The 26570-nt window shown below is 38.3% G+C and overlaps 1 protein-coding gene across 9 annotated transcripts in view; it reads left to right on the forward strand.

The window, feature by feature from the left end:
• Positions 1-26570, forward strand: part of unc5cb (unc-5 netrin receptor Cb) — a 266077-nt gene that overhangs the window by 198534 nt on the left and 40973 nt on the right. For 8 of the 9 annotated variants that reach the window (XM_057818161.1, XM_057818152.1, XM_057818153.1 and 5 more), the window contains 2 exons: positions 8336-8503; positions 12293-12457. In XM_057818161.1, coding sequence (XP_057674144.1) covers positions 8336-8503; positions 12293-12457 — 333 coding nt within the window. The remainder of the gene's footprint in view (positions 1-8335; positions 8504-12292; positions 12458-26570) is intronic. The other variant, XM_057818160.1, reaches the window with a different exon arrangement.

Here is a 26570-nt window from a genome sequence, read left to right on the forward strand (position 1 = left end):
TAAGCAATAAACATTCAGAAAAATAAGTACAAATGACTTATATTATGCAGAGTGAAATGGAATATATTTTGATGATCGTGCAAACATTGAATTTTTTTTTTTTTTTTTTTTTTTAAATCATAAGGAAATGAATAAGTAACCTAACATAAATGAACAAATATAAGTCCAATTGACAGCTAAGATGTTCTGAACCTCCCCATCAGAGTAAATAAATCTAAATATGATAAATAAGCCTCCTCAACTCTTTCGTTGCTTTTAAAGATTTGATCCATTTTGTGTTGCATTGCCCATTTTTCGTCGCATCTGTCGCATTTTTTGCTGTTATAGAGAACATGCACATTTGAACCAATCAGAGCTAACTATCTCTGCTGATCACATGTCAGTATGTCAGCCAATTGAACGGATAAATGAGTCCACGCGTTTTGCTTTGCGGCATGCATTCGCACATTGACGTAACTCATCATCATCAGACTCAGATAACTGCAGCAGCTGGGGAAACCTCCATGCCGTCCGTGGAATAAAATAAAAAATAAATATTGGTGGAAATGAATTACGCTTGTGCGATTATGTTAACAATTGTATATGTAAATCTGATGTTGGTAGATGAAATGCATGTGTGGTAGCTCAGCATTTTTTTTTTTTTTTTACATAGTTTTGACAGTTGCCGTCAAATTTTCAGAATCAAAGCACTGTGTACCGAAACAGCATTCCGGCCCTGAATATTATACCGGAACAGCATTCCGGCCCTGAATCTTATACCGGAACTGCGTTCTGGCCCTGAATCTTATACCGGAACTGCGTTCCTGACCGTTCTGGCCCACTTTCACCCCTGGTAATGTCACTTTATAAAAATGCTTTTTAGTTTTACTGTTTTTGTTCAAAATGCCAAGACTGACTTAATTTTTTTTTCGATGTAATATTAAGAGCAACTATGAGAGTGAGCTGTCCACGTTCGTAATTTTAAAATTACATGTCAGAATATCTGAAACTTTTCCAAATATATTCCATGATGACAACAGATTTTTGTTCTTGAGTAACTGAATTGCAATTTTGCAAACTACTTCAGCGCACAACCTTAAAACATCATAGGTCAGCAGTGTCATAAACTATAGAGAAGTATTCGCCCATTTGGCTGATTGTTACATTGGCATAGGATGACATTAAATACCTTATTTTTCGGACTATAAGTCACAGTTTTTTTCATAGTTTGGCTGGGGGTGTGACTTATACTCAGGAGCGACTTATGTGTGAAATTATTAACACATTATGTTGTCATTTCACATGTTATTTTGGTGTTTTGGAGTGACACTGATGGTTTGGTAAAATTGTTAGCATGTTCTTTATGCTATAGTTATCTGAATAACTCTTAATATTTACAGTATGGCCACATTCGCGTTCTGCCTTTGGCAATTTGTGTTCAATTGTATTATTGACTTTTTTATATAGAAATGCATGTTTTAAGTGGTGGCGCTTTCACGCCCACATGGGGGCGCACTCGCACTTGTTTACGCGAAAAAGAGCGCTCACACGCCAGAAGAAGAGGGACAGCTACGCAGCATCTCTGAGCGAGTGGGCGAGAGGGAGAGAGACACGGCTGCGAACCTACGTTCATTGTTTATGCTTGTAAAATATCTCTACAGAAGCAACGCCTTTGTGTATCATCTTTTCTGTTGTTAGTATAGTATTTACAATTACAATAGTAATAATTGTCACCTTAACTTATAAAGACTGGCGAACGGAGGTCGGAGGAGGACCGTCAAGATCATCGACATATTACAGCCGTATTGTCGAGCCAGTTCACTGACGCGCACACCACAATCAGATTTTTCTATCATTTCCTTCTTTATTTCAATAATAAGCGTCACCTTTTTCCTTTTTTTCCAATGAAATTGCGATGCTGTTGTAAATCGTCGTATTTTGAGCCTGTCATATGTCGAGACAAATGAAGAGTCAAATTTTACGTCGGATGTCGAAAGGATCGTATGTCGATGCGTTTGTATGTTGAGGTAACAATGTATTTTATAAATGCCATATTAATATTTTGAACAATACCATCAACCAGAAACCAAATTACTTCACTTGAAATTAATATAATTTCAAACTTATGTCAATATATTATGCGTAGAAATAAATTAATTGATAATTGTGCTTTTTACTGGCAACTCATAATTTTAAAAAAATATATACACTTGACGGAGAATCTGTAACAACACAGACTAAATTAAAAAAAAGATGTCAATTGCAACGTATCACTTCAACTTACATTCTTGACAGGTATTTCAAACTTATTTTAAATAATTCTGGACACATTCAGCTGGAGAGATTGTCACGCCCAACCTGGTTTTTGACGTTGCGGACCTCCTTTGTGACGTTAAACTCCAATGGCTGCTCGGAGCTAACAGAGACGACACAAGTGACATACAAAGCGTCTGCTTTTGACAGCAGGAAATATTTTTTCATCAAGTGCTTTCATCCTGTGTCTGATCAGATGACACACATTATTTCTTGATGGAGCGCTCATGTTTAGCATTTAGAGGGAAATACATTCTTTTTTTTTTGTTTTTGTTTTTTTTCTTAGCAAACACAAAAAAATCACAATAATGTGATCGCAAGGCACTAATGGTGTAAAAACAATGCGTGGACCCATACTGTGAATTAGAGCAAGCACGTTTCATGTGCTTGACATTTTGGCAAGGATCCTCTTTCACCAACGCGGGGAAAATGTCTTTAATGTCAGCTTATCTGTGATAGGTGAAGTACTCTGGTGTCAGCACAGCTCCTTGTTTACAAAATTTCAGGCAGTACACATGTATTCCTAATTCTGAAAGCAACGCAAAGAGAGAAGAAGCTGAAGAAAGCTGTGTATGCTGTACAGTAAAATGCAAATATGTCAAAACAAAAGATAATTCACAACATTTTGGGGATACAAGGATTCCAATAGTCACTACAAAGGAGTATGCAAGTAATGCAAGAACAAAAAACACAAGAATTACTTTCTACTATAGCAAAAAGAAGAAAGAGGTAAAGATGATGCTGAAGTAAAGAAAAAACAAAGTGAGTACAGAGATTTTTTTTGGTTTTTTGTTTCTTTACTAAAAAAAATATTTTCTACTTCTTATTTAAGCCTACTTTAATTCAATGAGCATTTATTCATATCAATGGAAAAATGTCCCACAATTGTATTAAACATAGAACATAGTTGCAAAATGCTGTATGTACAGTATGTACCTGGAAAAAAAGGTAATCGTAAATCATAGTATAGGTTGTCCCCGGATTACGAACGAGTTCCGTTCCTACACTGGCGACGTAACCTGAATTTCCCCGTAAATCAGAATTAACCCTTTTAGTACCCTTAGATACCCCATCAATTGCAAAATAACTGTCCACAAACATGCATTGTATTTCATATTAATAAAATAACGTAAAAATAAGATACTGTACTTTCCATCAATACTGGTGGATGGTGAAAAAGGTACACTGAGTATGCAGGCTTGTACACAAGTGGGGACACCAGAGTTCTTGTTTCATTGATTTTTGCTGTAGTTTTACTTTTAAACCACAGACACACCGTAGAACCCTTTGGCCTGCTAGTGAACAAACAGGTAGGTCGATGTGACTTCTGAAGCTTATTTAGAGCCTTATTTCAGCAACTTAGACGATGTCAAGCTTCTTATGCTACACTGTTGCTTGCTGCATCGGACACTACTTCCTTAGTAGAAAACAGGAAGCGACCTCATTGGTTGCGCGCCCACTGTAATTAAACTTATACATTTCACAATTTTAATTTAACTTGTATACAATTATTATTAACTATATAGTCCTAAGAATTGTACAATGACGACAGGACAACAAAACTTGCACGCAAAAAACAAACGTTGTACATCATGTAAATCAGTGTTTTTCCTTGGAAAAAATCTCGCGCACACCACAAACCAAAAATGTTCCAAATATACTTTATTTACAGTATATTTATTTATATATATAGTATCTCAATATTTATACTTACTCAGTGTGAAACTTGAGCCTGTTAAGATGAACCCAAAGCTGATATCCTGGCAGGAATCTTCATTAACAGCTCTGTCTGATTTTGTTTTGTTTTGTTGTTGTTATAGCAGTTAGGCTTGAAAAGCTCAGAATTATCAGACAGGGGGACTTTAGCAATGTCTTTAACCGCATCAGAGCTGAGCAGCTCGCTGACAATAGCTTTGCAGGCAGGTAGTATTAAGGTCTCTGCCACAGTGTGGGACTTTGGATTTAGCAACAAGTTCAGCAACAAGTTAAATGGCTTTGGGGGCTTTCTCATTTACCTTTGTAGCTTTTCTCAAAAAAAGTTGCCTGTTTCTCTATGTTTTCACAAAGGCAAACAAAATAGTCCATCAACTTGTTTTGAAGCGACGGGTGTTTCGTTTGGGAATGACGTTTAGGATAGCTGCTCGTGTCACGTTCAAGAACTGCTCAGATTTCTAGCCACCCCACTGCCCTTGACAATGTGTTGGAATAGAATATATGTGAGGATTGACTCTCGTCACATATGGATAAAATGGAAAGGACACTTTCGTGAATATTGACTTTTGACGAGTCTAATCAAATGACATACAGTAGACGTGCTAGGGTCCACATTGTCTCAGACAGTAAGGTTGCTGATGGCTAAAAATCCGAGCAGTTATTGAACGCGACAAGAGCAATACCTCGCTTTTCTGCACATGACCGCAACTTTCTACCTCCTCCTTCCTTTCTACTGCAACTCCACCGACTTTAAGAAAATAAATAAATAAAAATGCGATATTGGATCATTTCTCGCGGCACACCTGACGATCTTTAACGGCACACTAATGTGGCGCAGCTCACCTGTTGAAAAACGCTGATGTAAATTTTCAATTAACCTTCGTGAGAGAACAGCTCCCCTTTATGAAGAAACAAATATTTGCAGAGAAACTTGACAGCTGTTATACTGAGAAAATACAGAGCTCAAACACACTCTTACGTGACTTAAAAAAAACAACAACAACTGGAGCCAAAATGTCGGACGAGACTCCGGCGTCGTAAAGTCAAAATCGTACAAATCAGGTACGTCGTAACCCAGGGACTACCTGTATAACTACAAAAAAAGGATAAATCCATCCATCCACCCACTTTGGGTTGCAGAGGCAGCGCCTTGAGCTGAGAAACCAGAAATTCTCTCACCCTGCGACTTCACCCAGCTCCTCCAGTGCCTCCCAAGGCATTCCCAGGTCAGCCCGGAGACATACTGTATTCTCCTCAGCGTGTCCTAGGTCGACCCCGGGGCTTCCTCCCAGGGAATGTGCTCGAAGCCACCCACCAGGGAGGCATCCTTGGGGCATCCTAATCAGATGCCCAGCCACCTCATCTGGCTCCTCTCGATAGAGCGGAATCACAGCTCAACTCTGATATAATATTCTCGAATACTTAAAAAAATCTTCAAGGAAAAAGTGTGATTTTTTTATTATTTCCGAGTGTGTTAGAAAATTTCAGGTTTGGATGTTAAGGTCTCAAAGCTTTGTGAAAATGTCAGCGGGTGCTTGGGAGCACCGGTCGCATGGTGTTTTGTTGCTGTGCACTGGATTTTCATGGCTGACAAAGACGGATGAGAGAGGAAAGAGATGCATTAAGGGGAATCAGCGACTGGAAAGCGGCTGCTCTCTGACCGCTGTACACTGTCCGGCAGCATGAAAAAGTCAAAGCATGAAAGTCGAGATGGTCAGGAAAAAAAAGTTTAACACCATGTTAAGACGTAAATATCTATGTAAAGTACACCTTAAGATAAGCCGTTTGCCTACCGTGATACTTCCAGTCTCTCTTTGCCAACTTGTTTGAAGTCTAACAATGTTTTATATTGCTACATATATATGTGCTACCACCAGTGTTGTCAGTAATGCGTTACTAATTAACGTGTTACTGTAATCTGATTACTTTCTTTCAGTAACGACTAATCTTACGCTTTCATTTTTCCAAGCCTGTAATCTGATTAAAGTAGTTTGCTTAGTGTCAGTGCATTACTAATTCGTTATTGCCTCATAATGTATGTAGAATGGAGAATATTGTAGTCATGTAAGAAGAGCATTTTGAATAGAAAATGCTAGAAAGGTTCCCGCTGCGTGTTCGTTTCCATGGTAACCGCTAGAGGTGGGAATCTTGAGGCACCTAACGATTCGATTATGCTTATTCAGAGGCTCTGATACGATTATAAATTGATTATTGATGTACCGCCCCCCCCCCATCCGCTTTTAATGTTTTGTAAAAGCGCTATATAAGTATAACACCATTTAACACCATTTAAATTTGTTCTAGAATTTCCCTTCTATCTACTTTTGACATGTCAAAGTATTAAAACTGTTTCATCATTTAAAAATAGATTAAATTCAACATTTTGCCGATTTAGGAGTATTTTAGATAAAAATTTAATTAGGTTCGCTACAACAGAGCCTTTTAGAGAAGTCTACTGCTTTAAGATGGCGGCTTTTTACTAACACCGGCAAGTCTGTCATTTCGCATCTAGTTCTGTATACATGTTCTGACACTGCCGTCATCTGTCATTTCGCATCTAGTTCTACATATATGTGATATCTACTGTACCCGTATGTGGCTGTATGTTTGTAGGAACTAGCAACTTGGTGTTGTTTGTAGCTGTCAGGTGTTATTGTTTTTTTTATCTAGCGGCATGAATTGAACATGATATTTACTCTAGGTCTGTTCCTCATTGTGTCCCGAAAACCGCGCTAACTGTGTTTTAGCTCCGCTTACCTGGTATAATTTAATAATCGGAATTTGGATGTTTGTGATCGTTCTCCAATTTTCCACAGCCGAATCGCAAATAATGTAAGCATCGGAAAACAGTTACTTCTTGTTTTGGCCTCGAGTCACACGCGCTAAGTGTTTTGGGACAGAGAAAGGAATGTGCCAGGCTGCCAGCGTGGGGGTACATTCTAACCGACTGCAGCCACATGTTGAGATGTGCAAGCGAATGTTGGTCTGTGTACATCCATGAAAGAACGTGGGTATCTTTCCTTCATTCTGGAAGGTTCCGGTGATAGGTTGGACCCCCTACATGCGCGGCCGTTTCGTAGCTTTACCGTTGCAACGACGGGTAGTCATCGCTCCAGGTTGGCAAGCATTGTTTATATCATATTCGTGTTGCACATTTATGCTGTAATGTGACGTGTTCGTTTAGTATCTTTGGGATGTGTTTTAAGTCCGACTGAGTAAAAAGTGCTTTTTTTGTGGCCAGATGTGGCGTTTTGTGGCCAAATTGACCGCGTGTGTGTACGGCGTACTTCCGGGTTATGCGCTTTGCAGTAATGTGCAGTCCGCGCCCGCCCCCGCTTTTGTGTTTATAGCACTGTGCAATTCATTTTTCTGTTGTTGATTATTGTGTAGTCAATTTGCATTGGCACTGATATGCTGGTAACAAGGTCCCTAACCCCTAAACGCTAACCGAAAATTCAGAATTTTTGACATTAGCCTTAATCTACGATTTAGCAGGGTTTAATTAGTCGGGGTGTTTTTTAGGGTTTAATTTCAACAAATTCCATGCAGTTTGTCAGTTATTTGTTAGTTTCAGGGCTGCGGAGTGGCTAAGCTAGCGCAAGTTATTAGTGCTTAAAATTTCATCGACTAATTAAACCTCCGCTAACTCGAACTGAAGCCTTATGTGAAAAATTCTGATCTTCCCCTTTAAATTAAATTATAGGAAAGTCAATTACATGCGATTACAATTTTCTGTAGTCATTCTTATATTGAGGCGGCAAAGTGAGAAAAAATTGTAAAATGTAAATGATTAATTAGTTTTAAAGTAACTTAGTAACTTTGATGAAAAATGTAATCAGTAAAGTAACTAGATTACTTTTTTGAGGCGTAATCAGTAATCAGCAATTGAATTACTTTTTCAAGTAACCTGTGACAACTTCGGGTACCACTAGGGGCCTAATGGTACATCGATCTAGATCAATATACCGATTGGTTAAGAACAATTGAATCAATAAAAACGCAAAACGTCAATCAACATCTTCATCTTTAACATTTGTCATATTGTTAAAAAAGTGTCTGAAATGTTTTAGCAACAAAATTGTCAATTGTTGTCTTTTATTGCTTTACATGAAATGTAACTGATTGTTTTAGATGTGTACATACTGTAAAATTGTAATGAGTTGATTGAAGACCTTTGATTTCACTTGAATCGAAGTTTGGCAGACTTTGTAATAGTTTAAAATATTGTTATTGTCCAAAGACTAGAAATGACATTGCCATGAAGTCGGTCATATACACTCCTACCACTAGCTACCACTATTTTAATTGTGTGTCTTTTCCTAAACCCCAGTAAATGGCGGCTGGTCTACGTGGACGGAGTGGTCGGTGTGCAACAGCCGCTGTGGCAGAGGCTACCAGAAACGCACACGCAGCTGCACCAACCCAACACCCCTCAATGGCGGCGCCATCTGCGACGGACAAGGCATCCAGAAGTTGCCGTGCAATCCCCTCTGTCCAGGTAAGGCTTATATGAAATGACGACATGTGATATACAGTGGATGTAGTTAGGTTGCCAAGGGGTTGAATATTGTCGATTGTCGATTTCTGGACAAATTCAGGGTATATTTCAATGTGAAGAAAAGCACAGAGAGTCTGGACTACAATCATAGTAGTCAAGAATACACTTGTGTTCAAAATTACTCCAACCCCACTGCAGTATAATGTTTTAGTATGACATTTACAGGATTAAAAAAAAAAAAAAAAAAAAAAAACTTTTTTATATTCATACATTCATTCATCTTCATACCGCTACGACACAAAAGCTGCACGGTATTCCTGCTACACTGTATATCATAATATTGTGATACGACGTTACACAATATGTATATCATAATACGATTTTCAGTTTCCAACATATTGCATACGTAAATATTTTTGAGAAAAACATGCATCATTTTCTTTTCAGGCAAGCTGCAACCATACAAAATGGATAGTCGAGGTCTAATTGAATTAGTATACATATTTGAGTCAATGTCCAAGACGGAACCATCTTTCATAGGTCTCCCATGCATACTGTATTTTTCGGACTATAAGTTGCAGTTTTTTTCATAGTTTGGCCGAGGGTGCAAGTTATACTCTAGAGTTACTTATATGTGAAATAATTGCCACATTATTATATCATTTCATGTCATTTTCAGTGACACTGATGGTTTAGTAAACTTGTTAACATGTTCTTTATGCTATAGTTATTTGAATAACTGTTAATAGCTATGTTATTTGAGCATACCGGGCATGTTTGTTGTTTGTACTTCGTACTTATTCAGTTTGTTGTTCTCTATTCTATTTTTATTTTAAATTGCCTTTCGAGATGACATGTGTGTTCTTGGTGTTGGATTTTATCAAATAAATTTCCCCAAAAATGCGACATATACTCAAGTGCGACTTATAGTCAGAAAAATAAGGTACATTTGATGCACTGTAGACACAACAACAGTTGTCATAAGCTCACGTTTTTTTGATATATGCTGTAAGTATATATGTATATATGCTGTATATATGATTAATTTCTTTAAAATGAGGCCAATTGTAATAGATTCATGGAGTATAAGGCCAAATATATATAATTTGAGGTGAATTGATTTAAGAAAATAACTTTACTTGGTATAACTTTACTTATGTTCTCAAATAGAGAAATTCCAAATTTTTCTTTATTCACATAAATTCCCATTAAAATGGGATTAGTCCTAGATTTACTGTACAGTGTATCACAAAAGTGAGTACACCCCTCACATTTCTGCAGATATATAAGTATATCTTTTCATGGGACAACACTGACAAAATGGCACTTTGACAAAATGAAAAGTAGTCTGTGTGCAGCTTGTATAATAGAGTTCATTATATTCTTCTCAAAATAACTCAAAATATAGCCATTAATATCTAAACCCCTTGCAACAAAAGTGAGTACACCGCATGGGAACTACCTACATCCTGAAATGTCCAAATTGAATACTGCTTGTCATTTTCCCTCCAAAATGTCATGTGACTTTAAAGTGGCGTTGTAATGGTTTATTTTGAAAGTGTTTGCATTTAGTTTTATTGATTTGAGTAGATACACTGCCTTCTAGTCTGCCTCATTTCCCATGGCTGAATCCAGGTGCTCCCTGTGAAGACTAACATAAGCTACGTTTTTGTTTGAGCTAATGTTTATTTGCATTTGTATTGCATTTGTAATTTAGTTTATAGATATATTTAGCCTGGGAATATGTGTCTGAACCATTTGTTAAGATCATTGTTAAAAAGTTTGCATTTTATAGCATTTGAACTATTGGACTTTTGCTATCGAAGTTAGCCAATTGTTCTTTTGTTGTACATAGATCCTCCTTTATTTATCTTTTTATACCGTTTGAGGCTCAGCTCAGGTAATTTATTTTTTTCATGTTCCTCGATTATTCGAACTAATGGTTCATCGATTAATCGACTATTAAAAAGATTGATAGCTACAGCCCTAATGCACACCAATTTGATTTAGAGTACGGCGTATGGTCTGAGCACAAACAGGCTGACCCCCCACCTTCTTCAATCTCTGCAGCAACGCTGACAGCACTCCTGTAATGAGTCACATGACATTTTGGAGGGAAAATGACAAGCAGTACTCAATTTGGACATTTAGGGATGTATGTTGTTTCTAAGGGGTGTACTCACTTTTGTTGCCAGGAGTTTAGACATTAATGGCTATATTTTTAGTTATTTTGAGGGGAAAATAGATAACTTATATAAGTTGCACACAGACTACTTTTCATTTTGTCAGTGTTGTCCCATGAAAAGATATACTTAAATATCTGCAGAAATGTGAGGGGTGTACTCACTTTTGTGATACACTGTACACTACTACTTATATACTTAAATAATACTTATATATATATATATATATATATATATATATATATATATATATATATATATATATATATATATATATATATATATATATATATATATATATATATATATATATATATATATATATATATATATAGAAATGTAAGGGGTGTACTCACGTTTGTGATCAGTGGCGCCTCCAGAAATTTTTCATAGGGTGGCCAGATGGGGCCATTTAAAATCTTGGGGTGGCACACCAAAACTAAAAGCCATCATTTCAGGTTTTCATTATATTATTGCAGTAAAAAGGTCAGGGGAAAACTATCAGAAAGATTTAAGGACACGGTTACTGATATACTTTGGTGTGTTGTGTAATATTTGATGTTACTAATGATTTAATGTGCATAGTCCATAATCCATAGTCCATAGTTGTTCAGTTTATTCCGTTTTTCACAGCCGTCTGAATAGGGTTCGTCACTCAGCACAAAATGGATTACTCGCTATGCACACTTTTCGTACTTTATTGGGCACAGCAGCACACAGCAGGTAACAACCCAAAGTAAAACTTGAGTACAATAAACAAAATGTATCTGTATATAAGGTACAAAATAAATTAAATGGAACAAATAAGCATAACTTCACTTATTCTTACTAAATAACTGATATAAACTACAATATATTAATAACTTAGTATGATTTTAAAACTACAACACATTGATTTTAGGATTACTTATTACTATTGTCACCAGTAACCATTACCAGTTATTTCTCATGTTAAATATATGATATGTAAACATGGATGTATAGTATAAATACATGATGATAACCATGTTAAATAGATCATATAACATCATCAAACATATTTACATATATAATTTACGTTTTACGATTTACGATTTATGTAGTTCGCTTGTCACAAGAAAATTCATCTACCATTCATAATGAACTCCGTAGTCAAAATAATGGGAAATACAAGCAAACACCGTCCAATAGCACAGACTGGTGGCTGTCAGCGGAACAACACATACTATAGTGAAATAGCGTGAATGGAAGAGAACGCCCACAACCAAAGCAGGGAGTTGAGAGCCAGTGTTGAACAAGCATTAATGCATTTCTCCAGCATAATCAGACACACACACACAACGTGACAATTGGAAATAGAGCCCCCCTTCTGACACCCGAGTTAAATCCAACAATAGTCCTGGCTGTGCATTTGGGATGAAATGCATAACTGATGCTACAACAATCTAATGATATACTGGCAAGCGGGGTGGCCACTGGGGTGGCCAACAAATTTATAGGGGTGGCCGTGGCCACCCCTGGCCACCCCCTGGTGGCGCCACTGTTTGTGATACACTGTATTTCCATGTGGGCATAATTCACTTCATTCCCATCATCACCCACGTGTGTGCTGTTTGTTGTGTGGTAGTGGATGGCCTATGGACAGAGTGGAGTAAGTGGTCCACTTGTGGGACAGAGTGCACCCATTGGAGAAGGAGGGAATGCGGCGCACCAGCACCCAAATATGGAGGCAAGGACTGTGAGGGCATGGTGCTACTATCCAAGAACTGCACAGATGGCCTGTGCATGCAGGGTGAGTATCCCAATCCACAGTGTCAGTGTCCGCTCATTCATTCGTCGCCATCCTTCACTTAAACCACTTTATTTTATTTCTTTAAATCCGAAACACTAACTGAAATGTTTGTCCAGCTTCTGCTTTTGATCTCACTTTGTGTGGCACATGACTGTTTTGTTTGGCCAATTTCCAAACATGCCAATTATTTCAAAGACCAAAAATATAGCTTCCTTCTTTCATCACTGGTAATCAGTTCCTTTGTGGCACGTTATTTTACCAGAAGTGTAACTGTATTGTATGTTTAAAAATGGCACATAAAGATAACATGTTATTTAATGATTGAGTCATTATCTTGGAATTGATGTATTTTTTAACAGAAGCAATTATAGTGCAATCACACAAAAACCAGTCTGCTCTGAGTGCTACCTTTTATTTTTAAAACATCTGCTCGCATGCAGTCCAACAGGAGAAAACCCATGGCCACAAAGTGACATGAGTTTGGTCTGACAGTTTCACAGCTCTGAAAGGGAGCAATTATTGCTAGTAATGACTCTCTCTTGCGCTCACAATCATTTCAAAGTTCACAAACAGCTTCAGGAGTTGAAAGCCTTTTCATAAATGGCATTTTCTCTATTGGTTTTGCAGTTGTTGGAATGGTGGGTGTAAAAAAGGAAGAAAAAGACAGTTTGTTTTGATGCACTTGGAACGCTGTTTCCTGAGGCGATGACCTGTTTGTTGTTTTTCTGTCTTTTATTTGAACAAAAGCCAAGCGGTTAAAACAGTTGCCAAGCATGCTGCCATCTCTTCTATGAAATGCAATGCTTTACACTTGTTTGCATTCATATATCAAAACATACATCTCATGTCTCCTAATGCGTATGCAGACTTTATAACCTTGCAAAGGAATTTCCATAGTTCCTCAGATAGTGGCCTCCCCTTGAACTCATTCAATATGCGTGACGAGAAAACTCGTCGACTACGATCCAAACGTAGAGGGCAAATCACGGGATTTCTAGTCAAGTATTTATTTATTTATTTATTTTAATTTAATTTAATGAATGGGGCATGAGGCTAGTTGTGCTGTTGATTTGAAGCTCGGGGAGCACCTAATTTAACGGCTCTGGAGAGACCAATGGAGGGGCAGCTGCTGATAGATCAAAAGGGGTACATGAACAACAATTTAACACATCTTACAACAACATAACTTACAATTTAACCAGCTTTACAGTGTAATCATATTAGGGGCCCTCCCAATTAAGGTCTGTCACAGTCATCATTTTTGCTCAACCTCATCTCCTTACTCGGCATGTCTACATAACGAAATAAAAACCTTGGATTAAAAAAATCTGATTACGAGGTGGCTTTTATTTTGAAAGCTTTAATTTCTTTCTCTCGCAATAGAATTGTGAAGAGAAAGAGAAGACAGAACACTTGCGGGAACAATACAAAAATTGTAATTTTACCACGAAATACATAAAAACAGAATTTCCAAATGATCACATTAAGATTCGTACTACCATCGGAATAACAGAATATGAAATAAAGGGATGGATTGCAAATATTACATTTAGATTAAAATGAGAACTTAAAGATGTGGACCTTTCTAGATAATGTGGTAAAGAGAACAGACAAATATGGTTGCCTATAGAGAGTAGAGACACACGGATCGAAGTAACCACGGGGGGGGGGGGGGGGGGCGTGATTAATTATAACAGAAATTACGTTTTTGTTTTTGTTTTTTTTAAATCCCCACATTAAACCTGATGTAAGAATTTTCACTATTTGCTCAAACATGGTTTATAAGGGTAACACCATTTGTTTCCAGCCACTAGATATCCTCGGACTCTTCACCACACAACCAGGTCAAAGAGGAAGAACATGTGGGGGCAGATAATGCAGGGGTTTAGAGGCACACAAACGGCTTTTTTATTTTTATTTTTTTTAAGGTGTTTTCGATATCCAAGTAAAGTACTCGGTGGCGTGCCTGCACAGTCGGCCAGTACACACATACGCACCAAAAAAAAAAAAAGCCCAGTCAAAAGGGCACTTTGGGTATGTAGAGGCAAAGGGGCAGGTCCCCCACCCCCCCGCCTCTGACAAGATACAGTGAAACATTCACAATGGTTTATCAGAGTTCCCCTAATCATTTTTGTACTTTGAATCATTTCTTTGTAATTTTTTTTTTTTAAACGAGTCAAATAATGGAGATTTTCCCTAACATTTGTGGACATGCAGTACCTTCCTGGTTAGCGAATGCCACCGCCTTCGCTCGTGCCAATCAGTGTTGTTTTTGGCAGCTGTTTTCAGCTTTCGTTTTAGTCTTATTCTTTTGGACGAAAATACTTATTAGTCGTAGTCATATTTTAGTCAATTCAAAATGTTTTCGTCTTTGTCTGGTTTTAGTCAACAAAAACCCAGACAAATTTCATCAAGTTTTAGTCGAAAATTCTCAAAATGTTAAACTTCAAAAGTTTTAGTCCATAAATAAATATATAAATAAAAGGTTTTCAACAATTTCAAATGAACAAGACAGACGAGCATATAACTGTGGAGTCCACAAGGACATCACCATTTTCATTATGATAATACACACTCAGCAGGAAAACAGTAGCAGGGTAACGAGCTGTAACTTGCTCTCCACCGGGCGGGTTGCCGATCGGTGAAGACAATCAACCACCCCGCCGCAGTGTGACATTATCCGGGCTAGTTTTGTGTGATTTTTCGTTTAGAAAAGCGGAAATAAGACTTTGAGACGTCACTCGTTTCGGCTGGCTGTCACGACTCTTGGTTTGTTTACATTCTCCGAAGCTGGGGGGCAGGGAAATGACAAAAGCCTGACTAACTATGGTGGCATAAAATATCGTTCGGGAGGTGCAACAGTAAAGGTGAAGTCGACAGTTTTGACCATTATGGAGTAATTTTGCCATGTCGTACTGAATAAATGCATTTTTATTATTTCATATTCCATTTAGCACAAGAATGTTATTTGTCATGACCCTACCATTTATTTAGCAATTGGGAAAAATAGTTCGATAAAAAAAATATACTTAAAAAATATTGCAGTAGAGAGACTGAAACAATGACATTTTGCGGCTCTCTTCGTCGCATTTTCCTCGTTCTGAATAATTCCCCCTCATTGGGCTGCATACTAAATCAGATTAAACCATTCTCCTGCCGACGTCATACACCTATTGGGGACGCTAGAGCCCTATAATGGTAGGTGTGGCTAAACGGCAGATTAAAACACTAATTTCTCATCATCTGCATTTTGCCAAATTGTTGTATATAGTCGAATCGTCTAAAAATATGATTGTAATTCACATTATAATGCTATTTAAGACTTTTTTTTAATCCTGTCGTACGCACTTTAAAGGCTAAAGCAACATTGCATATCTAGCCAAGATAGAGCAAAATTTACCAAGCAGCACCTGACACATTTGTATCACAAACGGAGTCTGGAATGGGCACAGGCTTACTCACTGCCCGTTGAGTAAGCGTGTGGGTGAGGCAGGGGTGTCGGGGGAGGCGCAGAAAGTCACATGAGTGACACGACCAAACACTGCTAAATTCATGTTAATTACACGTACAATAAGACAATATTACACATTGTGAATTTATATGACGGAAACTATGGCAAATTTTCCTCTCGTTCTTGTGTCGTCATACGACAACTGGCATCCGTCTCGTTATGTTTTAGTCTCCCAAGACAAGTTTTTAGCGCGTTATCGTGATGTCATCGTCATGAAAAAATTGTTCATTGACGAGATATTTTCGTTCTCGTCATCGTTGACACAACACTGCTGCCAATGCATGGAAATATACATATATTTAGATAATGGAAGTTTGAATTGATAAACCAATATAATTACAGTACCTCTACTTTTGAACGTCTCTACATACAGAATTTTCAGGTTAAGACACGCCTCAACGGAAGATATTACCTCTTGTTAGGAAAGAAATTTTAGATAAGAAAGGCAAAAATACAGTATGGCTGGTACTCACAGCTCCCACAATTAACTAAACGTAACTTACTTACAGCTGATCTGCCAATGGCTATTGCCTAGGATTCCTGGCATCCAATTGGGTAAGAGGGACCTCTACTGTATGTGTATGTGTGTATCACAGCGTTATCTTCATTCGCCCCTCATGTTTCGACAGCTTTACATGAGTGTATTAAATTTTATTTGTTACTCTATTCTTGTTTTTTACATGATGCCCAACTCTCATTTTATGTTTATTGTGCAATAATCTAATTTTAACATGTACTGTATTTGTTACATGTTTCGATGCATTTTTATTAGGGCTGTCAAAAGATTAAAAATTTTAATTGAGTTAATCACACCTAAAAAGTCATTAATCGTAATTAATCGCAATTCAAACCATCTATAAAATATGCCATATTTTTCTGTAAATTATTGTTGAAATGGAAAGATAAGACACAAGACGGATATATGCATTCAACATACTGTACATACAGTAAGTACTGTATTTGTTTATTATAACAATAAAGCGATCCATGGAAAGAAAGACTTGTAGTTCATAAAAGATAAATTTTAGTACAAGTTCTAGAAATTTTGTATTAAAACCCTTCTTAATGTTTTCGTTTTAATAAAATTTGTAAAATTTTCAATCAAAAAATAAACTAGTAGCTCGCCATTGTTGATGTCAATAATTACACAATGCTCATGGTGCTGAAACCCATAAAATTAGTCGCACCCAAGCACCAGCAGAAAAAACACCAAAAAACACAAGTAACAAGTGGACATGACACTGTGCTGTCATTTTAATCTGTTTAGCGGGGCATGTGCATTAAATGCGTCAATTATTTTAACGTGATTAATTTAAAAAAATAATTACCACTCGTTAATGTGATAATTTTGACAGCCCTAATTTGTATGCATTATAAAAGATTTATGTCTGAATTTTGGGCTTTTACGTGAAAAACGTGTTGCTACGTACAGAATTTTCAGGTTACGAAACTACTTTCAGAACCAGTTTCATAAGTAGTATTAACTTTTATTCTTTGTTTTTTTTACATTATGCCCAACTCTCATTTTATGGTTATTGTGCAATAATCTAATAGTAACATACATTTGTTACATGTTTTGATGCATTTTTATGCTTTATAAAAGATTTATGTGTGAATTTTGGAGGCGTTGGAACTGATTAGGGAATTTATATGGAAAATGTGTCTCTACTCATGGACTTTTCAGTTTACGAAACTACTTCCAGAACCAATTGATTTTGTAAGTAGAGGTACCACTGTAATTGCTTTTAGCTAGGAGTAATAAAGTAATCAACGGTATTACCAGCATTCATGACATTGAATGAAAACGTCAATATAAAGTAAAAACTAAAATAGAAAGTATTATTAATGTAGTAATAAAGTAGCAAGTGGTGCATTCGTCGCATGACCCGTTTTACGTCACTACCTCATTTAATAAAAGAGGGTTGAAGAGGGCAACGGACATGAAAATGATGGTATGGGACGAAAAAAACATTTTTTTCAACATATTCAATGCTGGACTATGCACAATGACTTTCAAAACAATGTCCCTTTCTTTTCTCTTTTAAAATTCTTTAACATAAATTAATGATAGACCATTTGTTGAGACTGGCTAACTCAGCTCCAATTAACATATACATTCCTTTTTGTTTCAATGGCTTGCCTGGAGATATGGAATTGTTTACAAGTGTCCGGCAGTCGAGGGGTTAATACTTAATGCTACTACTCATCTTTAAGCATGAGTGCACAATGGCAAGGATGGATTGACAGAAAGATATAATACTATATATTGCAGATAATTTCAAGGAACTTTTTTTACGGGAAGCTAAGAGGGTAGAAGCCACTTATATCAATGCTAATGTCCATTTCCACTCACATTAAGAGGCCATTACGTGAAAGTTGACATTTAGGCAATGGAAGTCGTTGGACGAAATCTAAACTCACCCAGGAGTGCTTATTCACTCCCTACATTGATGCATGCCGGGAGGTTTTGGACACCACTAAATGCTTCTGATCCTATTTTCTGTTGTTCAATCTCCTGCCAATGCTTTTATGGGAATCTAGAGCTGAAACACGGTAAATAATTTGATCGGGAATGGGCAATGTCTGTTAGGATGTGTGAGGCTAAGAGTCAAAAATGTTAACACATTCATTGGATTTTTTTTTTCATAGTCATGTAAAAAAAATAGGGCACCCCATTAAATATTCAGTTCTTTAATAAGAAATGTTCACATATACAGGACTGTCTCAAAAAATTAGAATATTGTGTATTCTAATTTTCTGAGACAGTCCTGTATATATACACAGGACTGTCTCAAAAAATTAGAATATTGTGTATTCTAATTTTCTGAGACAGTCCAGTATGTATGCCTGATCTTGTTTTTCTTTATCTCTGGAATAGAAAGTGATTTTATTGCAGGTAAACAACAAGAATTAATTATTTAACTCATTAAACCAAATATCTCAACAAAAATGCATATTCTAACTAACTGAGGAAAAAGTTAGGACACCCTACCACGTAATAACTAGTGTTACCCTCTTTGGCTGAAATAACTTCAGTGAGACACTTTTTGTAGCCATCTACCAGTCTTTGACATCGGTCTGAAGAATGTTTGCCCCATTCCTCAATGCAGAATACTTTCAATAGTGACTGACTGTTGAAGTGAGAAAAAACACCACGGTGAGCTCAAAAGAGCTGTCTGAGGCCTTCAGAAAGAAGATTGGAGATGCTTATGTGTTTGGTAAGGGATTTAAAAAAAATTTCAAAAGAATGTAAAATCAGCCATTCCACTGTCCGGAAAATAGTCTACAAGTGGAGGACATTCAAAACAACTGCCAACATGCCCAGGTCTGGTCGTCTAAGCAAGTTCACCCCTAGAACAGTCCGCAAGATGCTAAAAAAAAGTCTCCAAAAACCCTAAAATGTCATCACGGGACCTACAGCAGGCTCTCACTACTGTTGATGTGAAAGTGCATGTCTCTACAATCAGAAAGAGACCTCAGTTTAACCTTCATGGGAGGTGTGCAAGGAGGAAACATTTGCTCTCCAAGAAGAACATGAAGGCCAGACTGAAGTTTGCCAGAGTGAATGTAGACAAAGACCAGGACTTCTGGAATAATGTTCTTTGGACAGATGAATCCAAAATTGAATTATTTGGACACCAGAATATAGGACATGTTTGGCTTAAACCCAATACGGCATTCCAGGAAAAGAACCTCATACCAACTATGAAGCATTTTGGGGATCCTTCGCTACTGCAGGACCTGGCCAGCTCACCATCATAGAATCCGCCATGAATTCTATCGTGTATCAGAGAGTGCTTGAGGAACATGTGAGATCATCTGTGAAAAAATTAAAGCTGAAGGGAAACTGGAGCCAGCAAAATGACAATGACCCAAAACATACCAGTAAATCCACCAAGGACTGGCTGAAAAGGAGGAAAGTCCTGGAATGGCGAGTCAAAGCCCAGATCTTCATCCCAATGAGATGGTGTGGGGTAACTTGAAACGGGGTGTACATGCAAGAAACTAGGTGTGTGACAAAATATCGAAATGGTGATAAATCGTTAAAGTTACCCATAACATACCCCAAAATAAACAGGAAGTAACTGAAAATCAAGAGGTAAATCACCTTAAATGGCCCAAAATTACCGTAATTTCCCGAATATAACGCGCACTGTTTTCCCCCAAAATCAACTTGTAAAATCCTGGTGCGCATTATAAACGGGTACATGGATTGAGACAGAAATACGCGATAATTTTGACAGCCCCAATATATTAATATGTATATATATGTATATATATATATATGATTTTATAGGCTTCAGCACCCATGAGCATTGTGTAAGTAATTATTGACATCAACAATGGCGGGCTACTAGTTTATTTTTTGATTGAAAATTTTACAAATTTTATTAAAACGAAAACATTAAGAGGGGTTTTAGTATAAAATGTCTATAACTTGTACTAACATTTTTCTTTTAAGAACTACAAGTCTTTCTATCCATGGATTGCTTTAACAGAATGTTAATAATGTTAATGCCATCTTGTTGATTTATTGTTATAATAAACAAATACAGTCCTTATGTACCGTATGTTGAATGTATATATCCATCTTGTGTCTTATCTTTCCATTCCAACAATAATTTACAGAAAAATATGGCATATTTTATAGATGGTTTGAATTGTGATTAATTGCGATTAATGACGATTAATTAATTTTTAAGCTGTAATTAACTCGATTAAAAATTTTAATAGTTTGACAGCCCATATATATATATATATATATATATATATATATATATATATATTAACCATTTTTTTTTTTTTTTTTATTGCCACGGCCACATTGTGTTGAAGAAACGTATGCGGCGATCCGTTGCCGACCATTACGGTACGTGACGTCACCATTTTGTTTCGGTAATACTTCACTCTGATCGGCCGAATGATTTCGTCTGTGTTAAATTCTGCTTTTTTCACTCTTCATAAAGCACAGAATTTAGTTTCTTGAACTCATTTGAGGCAACGTTTATTACAGCTCCGCAACTCGGACCATAACAAAAGTAACAACACAGACTTCCTGTGTGTGTCCGTCAACTATATCTGTCCCTCGGGAAACTCAAACCCAAATAACAATAGTTCCTATTACTGTCGTGTCGACAGCAATGAGCTCTCTCGGATTTCCGACTTACGTTCTCACTTTCATTTTACCGTATCAATCCATGGAAGAAACATTAATTCATCATGATGAAACGAGCAAGTTATACAGCAGCCTTTAAAAGAAAAGTCACATCTGTTTTGTTTTCTCCTAGATCATGGTAAGTTAGCGAGTTGTCAAATCATATTATTACCGTAAATATTGTCAGTTTATGGTAACGTTTTGAACTACCAATATGCTATGCTTGTGCTGTGTTTCACCATTCAGCAAAGTGACATTTCTGTATCTGTACACGAGCTCTGTTTTCTTGTATTCTTCTATTTATTGGACTTTTTATTTTATTTAACTTTTTCCCGCAGTTAGAATATGTATTTTTGTTGATATACTTGGTTTAATGAGTAAAACAATTAATTTTTGTTGTTTACCTGCAATTAAATCACTTTCTTTTCCAGATATAAAGGAAAACCAGATCAGACATTGACATGTGAACAATTCTTTATAAAGAACTGAGTATTTAACGGGATGTCCTAATTTTTTCTTATGACTGTATATATATTGGATAATTTAAAACCTTTGTAGCTTTTGTACAACCATCCCATTTGATGATGTTTGTATATAAAGTACTAATCTAGCATATTTACATCCAATTTAGTTTTCAATAATTGCTGTAGGTTGAATTAACAGTGGGTCTTAATGAAGTTGTGTGCTCTAATAGGACAATATGTAACAAACACCACAGTGGAAATAAGACTGCCACCTTTATTGTGTATTCTCGTTGATGTCACTTTATATCAGGTTGTGCTAATAAACTCTTTTCTATACTGTCGTCAAATGAATTCAATTAAAAATTAATTTAAAAAAGAAACATTTTCTACGATATTCTCATTTATTGCAATGCATCAATCAGCGTATCAAATATAAAATTGTGCCACTTGAACCATGCAATGTAATCCAGCCTGAGACGCAATTTTCGACACCTAACTTTCACAGATCAACGAGTCAGACCGTCTCACATATCTTGCACTTCTTGTGTTCTCCGCCCTGGCTTGTTCCAATGTTGTTTTCCCTTGCGCGCTCATTTTTAGACATGACATTTTCCTGACATTGACTTGGAGAGCGAACGCAGGCAAGGTCGACCATGACCGCTATCAAATATCAGAGAGCAGGCAGTCTTTGAAAACTGCTCTCTGTGACATTATTACTCATAATTTATAATATCTTCAGATTTCTTTATTAGCTACACAAAAATAAGTACCACATTCAACACCATTTGGATAGCGTATCACTGTGAAAATAATTTCGTTTCCTCTCCTATGCGTCGTGAAAATTGAGTAGTTTGAACATCTTGTTATATTTGCGTGTCAGTTCAAATGTTTTTTTTCCTCTTTTTGTTCCCCACGATTGGTTAGCGACCAGTTCAGGTTGTGTCCTGCTTCTCATGCCAAATGTCATTTTAGATAGGCTCCGGCTCTCCCTTTGGGCTGGACTCCACATTTGGTGATTATGCCAACAAGTGGTTCTCATCTATCACATCATTGATTTTTCCGCTAGCCACTTGTCTGCCTGTGGCTCTTTGTCTCCCCGATAGAGAGGGCATTGTTTGTGTAGTTGTTTATGGAAGGTCCCTGAGAGACTGAATAATATGTATGTCTCATGGTCCAATATGATTGGCGAGAGGACCTACTTTTACATCTTCAAACTATTCTGTGAATCTTAAAAGCAGACAAGGATCTCTATTTTGCAAGATTTACCTCCTTTGTTCTACCTTCCTCATCGTGACTTCTTTCTCAAGTTGACTAAAATCATTGCTTATCAGACTCACTCAGCTTGGATTTAAACTGCAGGTCTGGGGTGACACAATTCCAATAACTGACTGTCAAGTGGCACAATGGGGATTATCCCTCATGGTATTGTCAAGAGAAGAAAAAAAAAACAATTCATGAAACCTGATATCTTTAGATTGGAATCGGTATTAAATATCCATTTTAATTATCTTCAGATGTGGTTTCGTTTACTTTATTTTTCCTGACTTTTCCTGCCATTCTACCAGGTTTGGGTGACAATTTAATTTTAAAAAAGCTCTGAATATCCTTTCTTTAAGTTGGTACTTTAGTTGACGTTTTTTCTGTTTTCCTCTTCAAAACAGTCAGATTCTTATTCATACAGTATGTGGCTGACTGCTTCCAATTTAAATGCCCATCAGTTTTCTCCCGCTTATCCGAGGTCAGATGTCTGTGGCAGCAGCTTCAGCAGGGAAGCCCACACTTCCCTCTCCCCAGCCACTTCATCCAGCTTTTTTTTTTGGGGAGGGGGGGGGGGGGGGGCATAGGCTAGGTTCATACTGCACGTCTTAATGCACAGTTCCGATTTTTCTCTTATCTGTTTTTTTCTGGGGGGGCGTGCCCATTCAGACTGCCTTTGTCCATTGAGCCAGATAAAGTATTACGCATGCGCACTAAAGGCCGAGTTATACTTCCGCATCAGACCTGCGCCGTCAAGGAAGACCCGAGTTACGACCCTGTGCCGTAGCCTGACTCTCAAATTTTCTAACCTTCGCGTCGCGTAAACGCGTATGACGTGGCAGAAACGGACTGTGATTGGTCCGCTCAGACTGTTGTTTCCAGTTTAGCGCGAAATCACCGCCATTGTAGAATAGAATCAAACATTATTTTCTACACGCAAAAATGGACCAAGCCGACGGGAGTATCATCGAAGAGCAAGTCTCGTCAAGACATTATTGTGATTGCCAAATGGCAAAGTCAGCGATTGGGAAAAAAAAAAAAAAAAAATGGAAGAACCACCATGACGTGTGTGTTCGGAATCGAGTGGCCACACGAAGCGGTGACCCAGTCGGCCAAAACCTGCCAACTTTTTATCACTTTATGTCGTATTTTTGGTTGGTGCACTTTTTACTGTTTACTGTGAGTCTGTGACTTATTTACGTGTCACACTTCAAGTATATGAAGAATAAAGCACCGATTTGGTGTCAAAAGAGTTGTTTTGATCTTTAATTTTCAATAACAGACAGTTCACACACGATACATCATCACTGATTGAGAGTGCCTCAGTGCTTTTTATGATAACGTTAAAATCAAGGCTCCCAACGCAGTTTGGGAAGTTCCACAGACGCCAGAAATCTGCTATGGCTTCCCACTGGCTGGTTGTAGGACACGGCAAACAAATCGGGCTGAAGGGCTTTGCAGACCTTGAACGCAGTGCTCGACGCCGCCACAGCTAGCTCTCTCCACCCGAGTCTAAAACTCTCTGTGCGGGATCAAAAGTAGGCCAGACCGCCGCGAAACCGTCTTCTGCGTCGCCTGCCCCTCAACATTTGTATGTTCAATATTTATTCAGTGTTTATGAGCAGATTATTTACTTTCAAGAGTTCCATCTTGCATTGTTTATTTTTTTCTCCGACTAGCAGAAGTCAACAAGCATGCCAAAACCGTACAAACATAACGCCACACCCCTCTCGTGGCTTGGCGGTGAATTACAGAGCAACGCGTTCCCTCACCACAGAACTATCGAAAGTCGAATGACGCCATAGTCGCTGCGCCGTCACCGCAACACGGGAGTATAACTCAGGCTTAATTCGCAGTCCGTCACACGCTAAGCAAACTGACCCGCATGCGCAGAAGCATCAAAACAAATAACTACTCGCTGTGCGGGCAGTTTGCCCTGACTCGGTAATGTACACAATACTGAAATATTGCTTTTTTAGCGCACAGTAAGACACTGAGCGTTATCAGGCTTATCGTTTTCATCATTTTATTTTTTTATGACTGGGGTCAAGCCTGCCTCTTACGTAGTAAAAGTCGAGTCCAAGCTAGGCGCTAACACTAATGAATTGCTACATCGCTGCCATCTTGCGTGCTGCTCTCGCTCTTTCCTGACGTAATTGCTGCATGAATTTCGATTTGGGAGACACGACAGTTCACACCGCCACCACCTTCTGGAAAAATGTGGCCCAGATCTGATTTAAGCCACATACGAAAGTGACCCAGATCGGATTTGAAATGGTCCACTTCTATGCGACTTGTCCCATTTAAACTGTCAAGTTAATGCCTCACTCGAGTCCGAAGTGTCCTCGGTCGGCCCCTCTGCCTCTTCCCAGTGTGACGTGCCCGGAACACCTCACCAGGGAGGCGGCGCAGAGACATCCTAATCGAATGCCCGAGCCACCTCATCTGGCTCCTCTCGATGCGGAGGAACAGCGGCTCTACTGCGAGCCCCTCCCGGATGACCGAGCTTCTCACCTTATCTCTAAGGGAAAGCCCGGGCACCATACAGAGGAAACTAATTTCGGCCGCTTGTATCCAGGATCTTGTTCAGCCACGACCCACAGCTCGTGAGCATAGATGAGGGTAGGAACTTAGATTGACCTATAAATAGAGAGCTTTGCCTTTCGGCTCAGCTCCCTCCTCACCACAACGGACCGATGCAGAGTCCGCATCACTGAAGACGCTGCACAAATCTGCCTGTCGATCTCCCATTCTATTTTTCCGTCACTCGTGAACAAGACCCCGAGATACTTTAACTCCTCCGCTTGGGGAAGGACCTGATCCCTGAGCCGAAAAGGGCATTCCACCTTTTCCCAACTGAGGACCATGGTCTCAGATTTGAAGGAGCTGATTCTCATCCCGATCGCTTCACACTCAGCTACGAACCGTTCCAGTGAGAGTTGAGGGTCACGGCTTGATGAAGCCAACAACACTACTTCATCTGCAAAAAGCAGAGAGGCAATACTGAGGCCGCCAAACCAGACCCCCTCAAGGCCTTGGCTGCGCCTAGATATTCTGTCCATCAAAGATATGAACAGAACCGGTGACATAGGGCGGCCTTGGCGGAGTTTAATATATAAATTTCAATTCCTCGCTCTGATTGGCCATAGGTGGAATGGGTGTGTCGATGCGCAAGTGTCGTCAAGGCACACCCGATTTATGACCCTACACCGTAGCCTGATATGCACCTCCACAAAATCCTGACCACGCGTCACGTCAACGCGTGGTAACATAACTTCAATGGACTGTGATAGCCATTTACAAACATTCTTGCGCTACACTCAAAAATGGACTAAGCCAACGAGAGGATCATCCAAGAGGTCCGCATGTACGACCACCTGTACAATGTTTCGTCAAGGCGTTATAAAGATTGCCAAATGGCAAGCAATTCGTGGAAGGAGAATGCTGAAACTACGGTGCTGGAGGTCAGCGAATGCATTAAAAAATGGAAGAACCTCTGAGAGAAGTACTGTGTATATATACAGGACTGTCTCAGGAAATTAGAATATTGTGTATTCTAATTTCCTGAGACAGTCCTGTATATATACACAGGACTGTCTCAGGAAATTAGAATATTGTGTATTCTAATTTCCTGAGACAGTCCAGTATGTGGGTGTTCGGAAGCGAATGGCCACACGAAGCGGTGACCCAGCCGGCCAAAAACTTCCAGCTTTTTATCACTATATG

The sequence above is a fragment of the Corythoichthys intestinalis genome, chromosome 17, assembly GCF_030265065.1.
Source record: "Corythoichthys intestinalis isolate RoL2023-P3 chromosome 17, ASM3026506v1, whole genome shotgun sequence".
NCBI lineage: Eukaryota > Metazoa > Chordata > Actinopteri > Syngnathiformes > Syngnathidae > Corythoichthys > Corythoichthys intestinalis.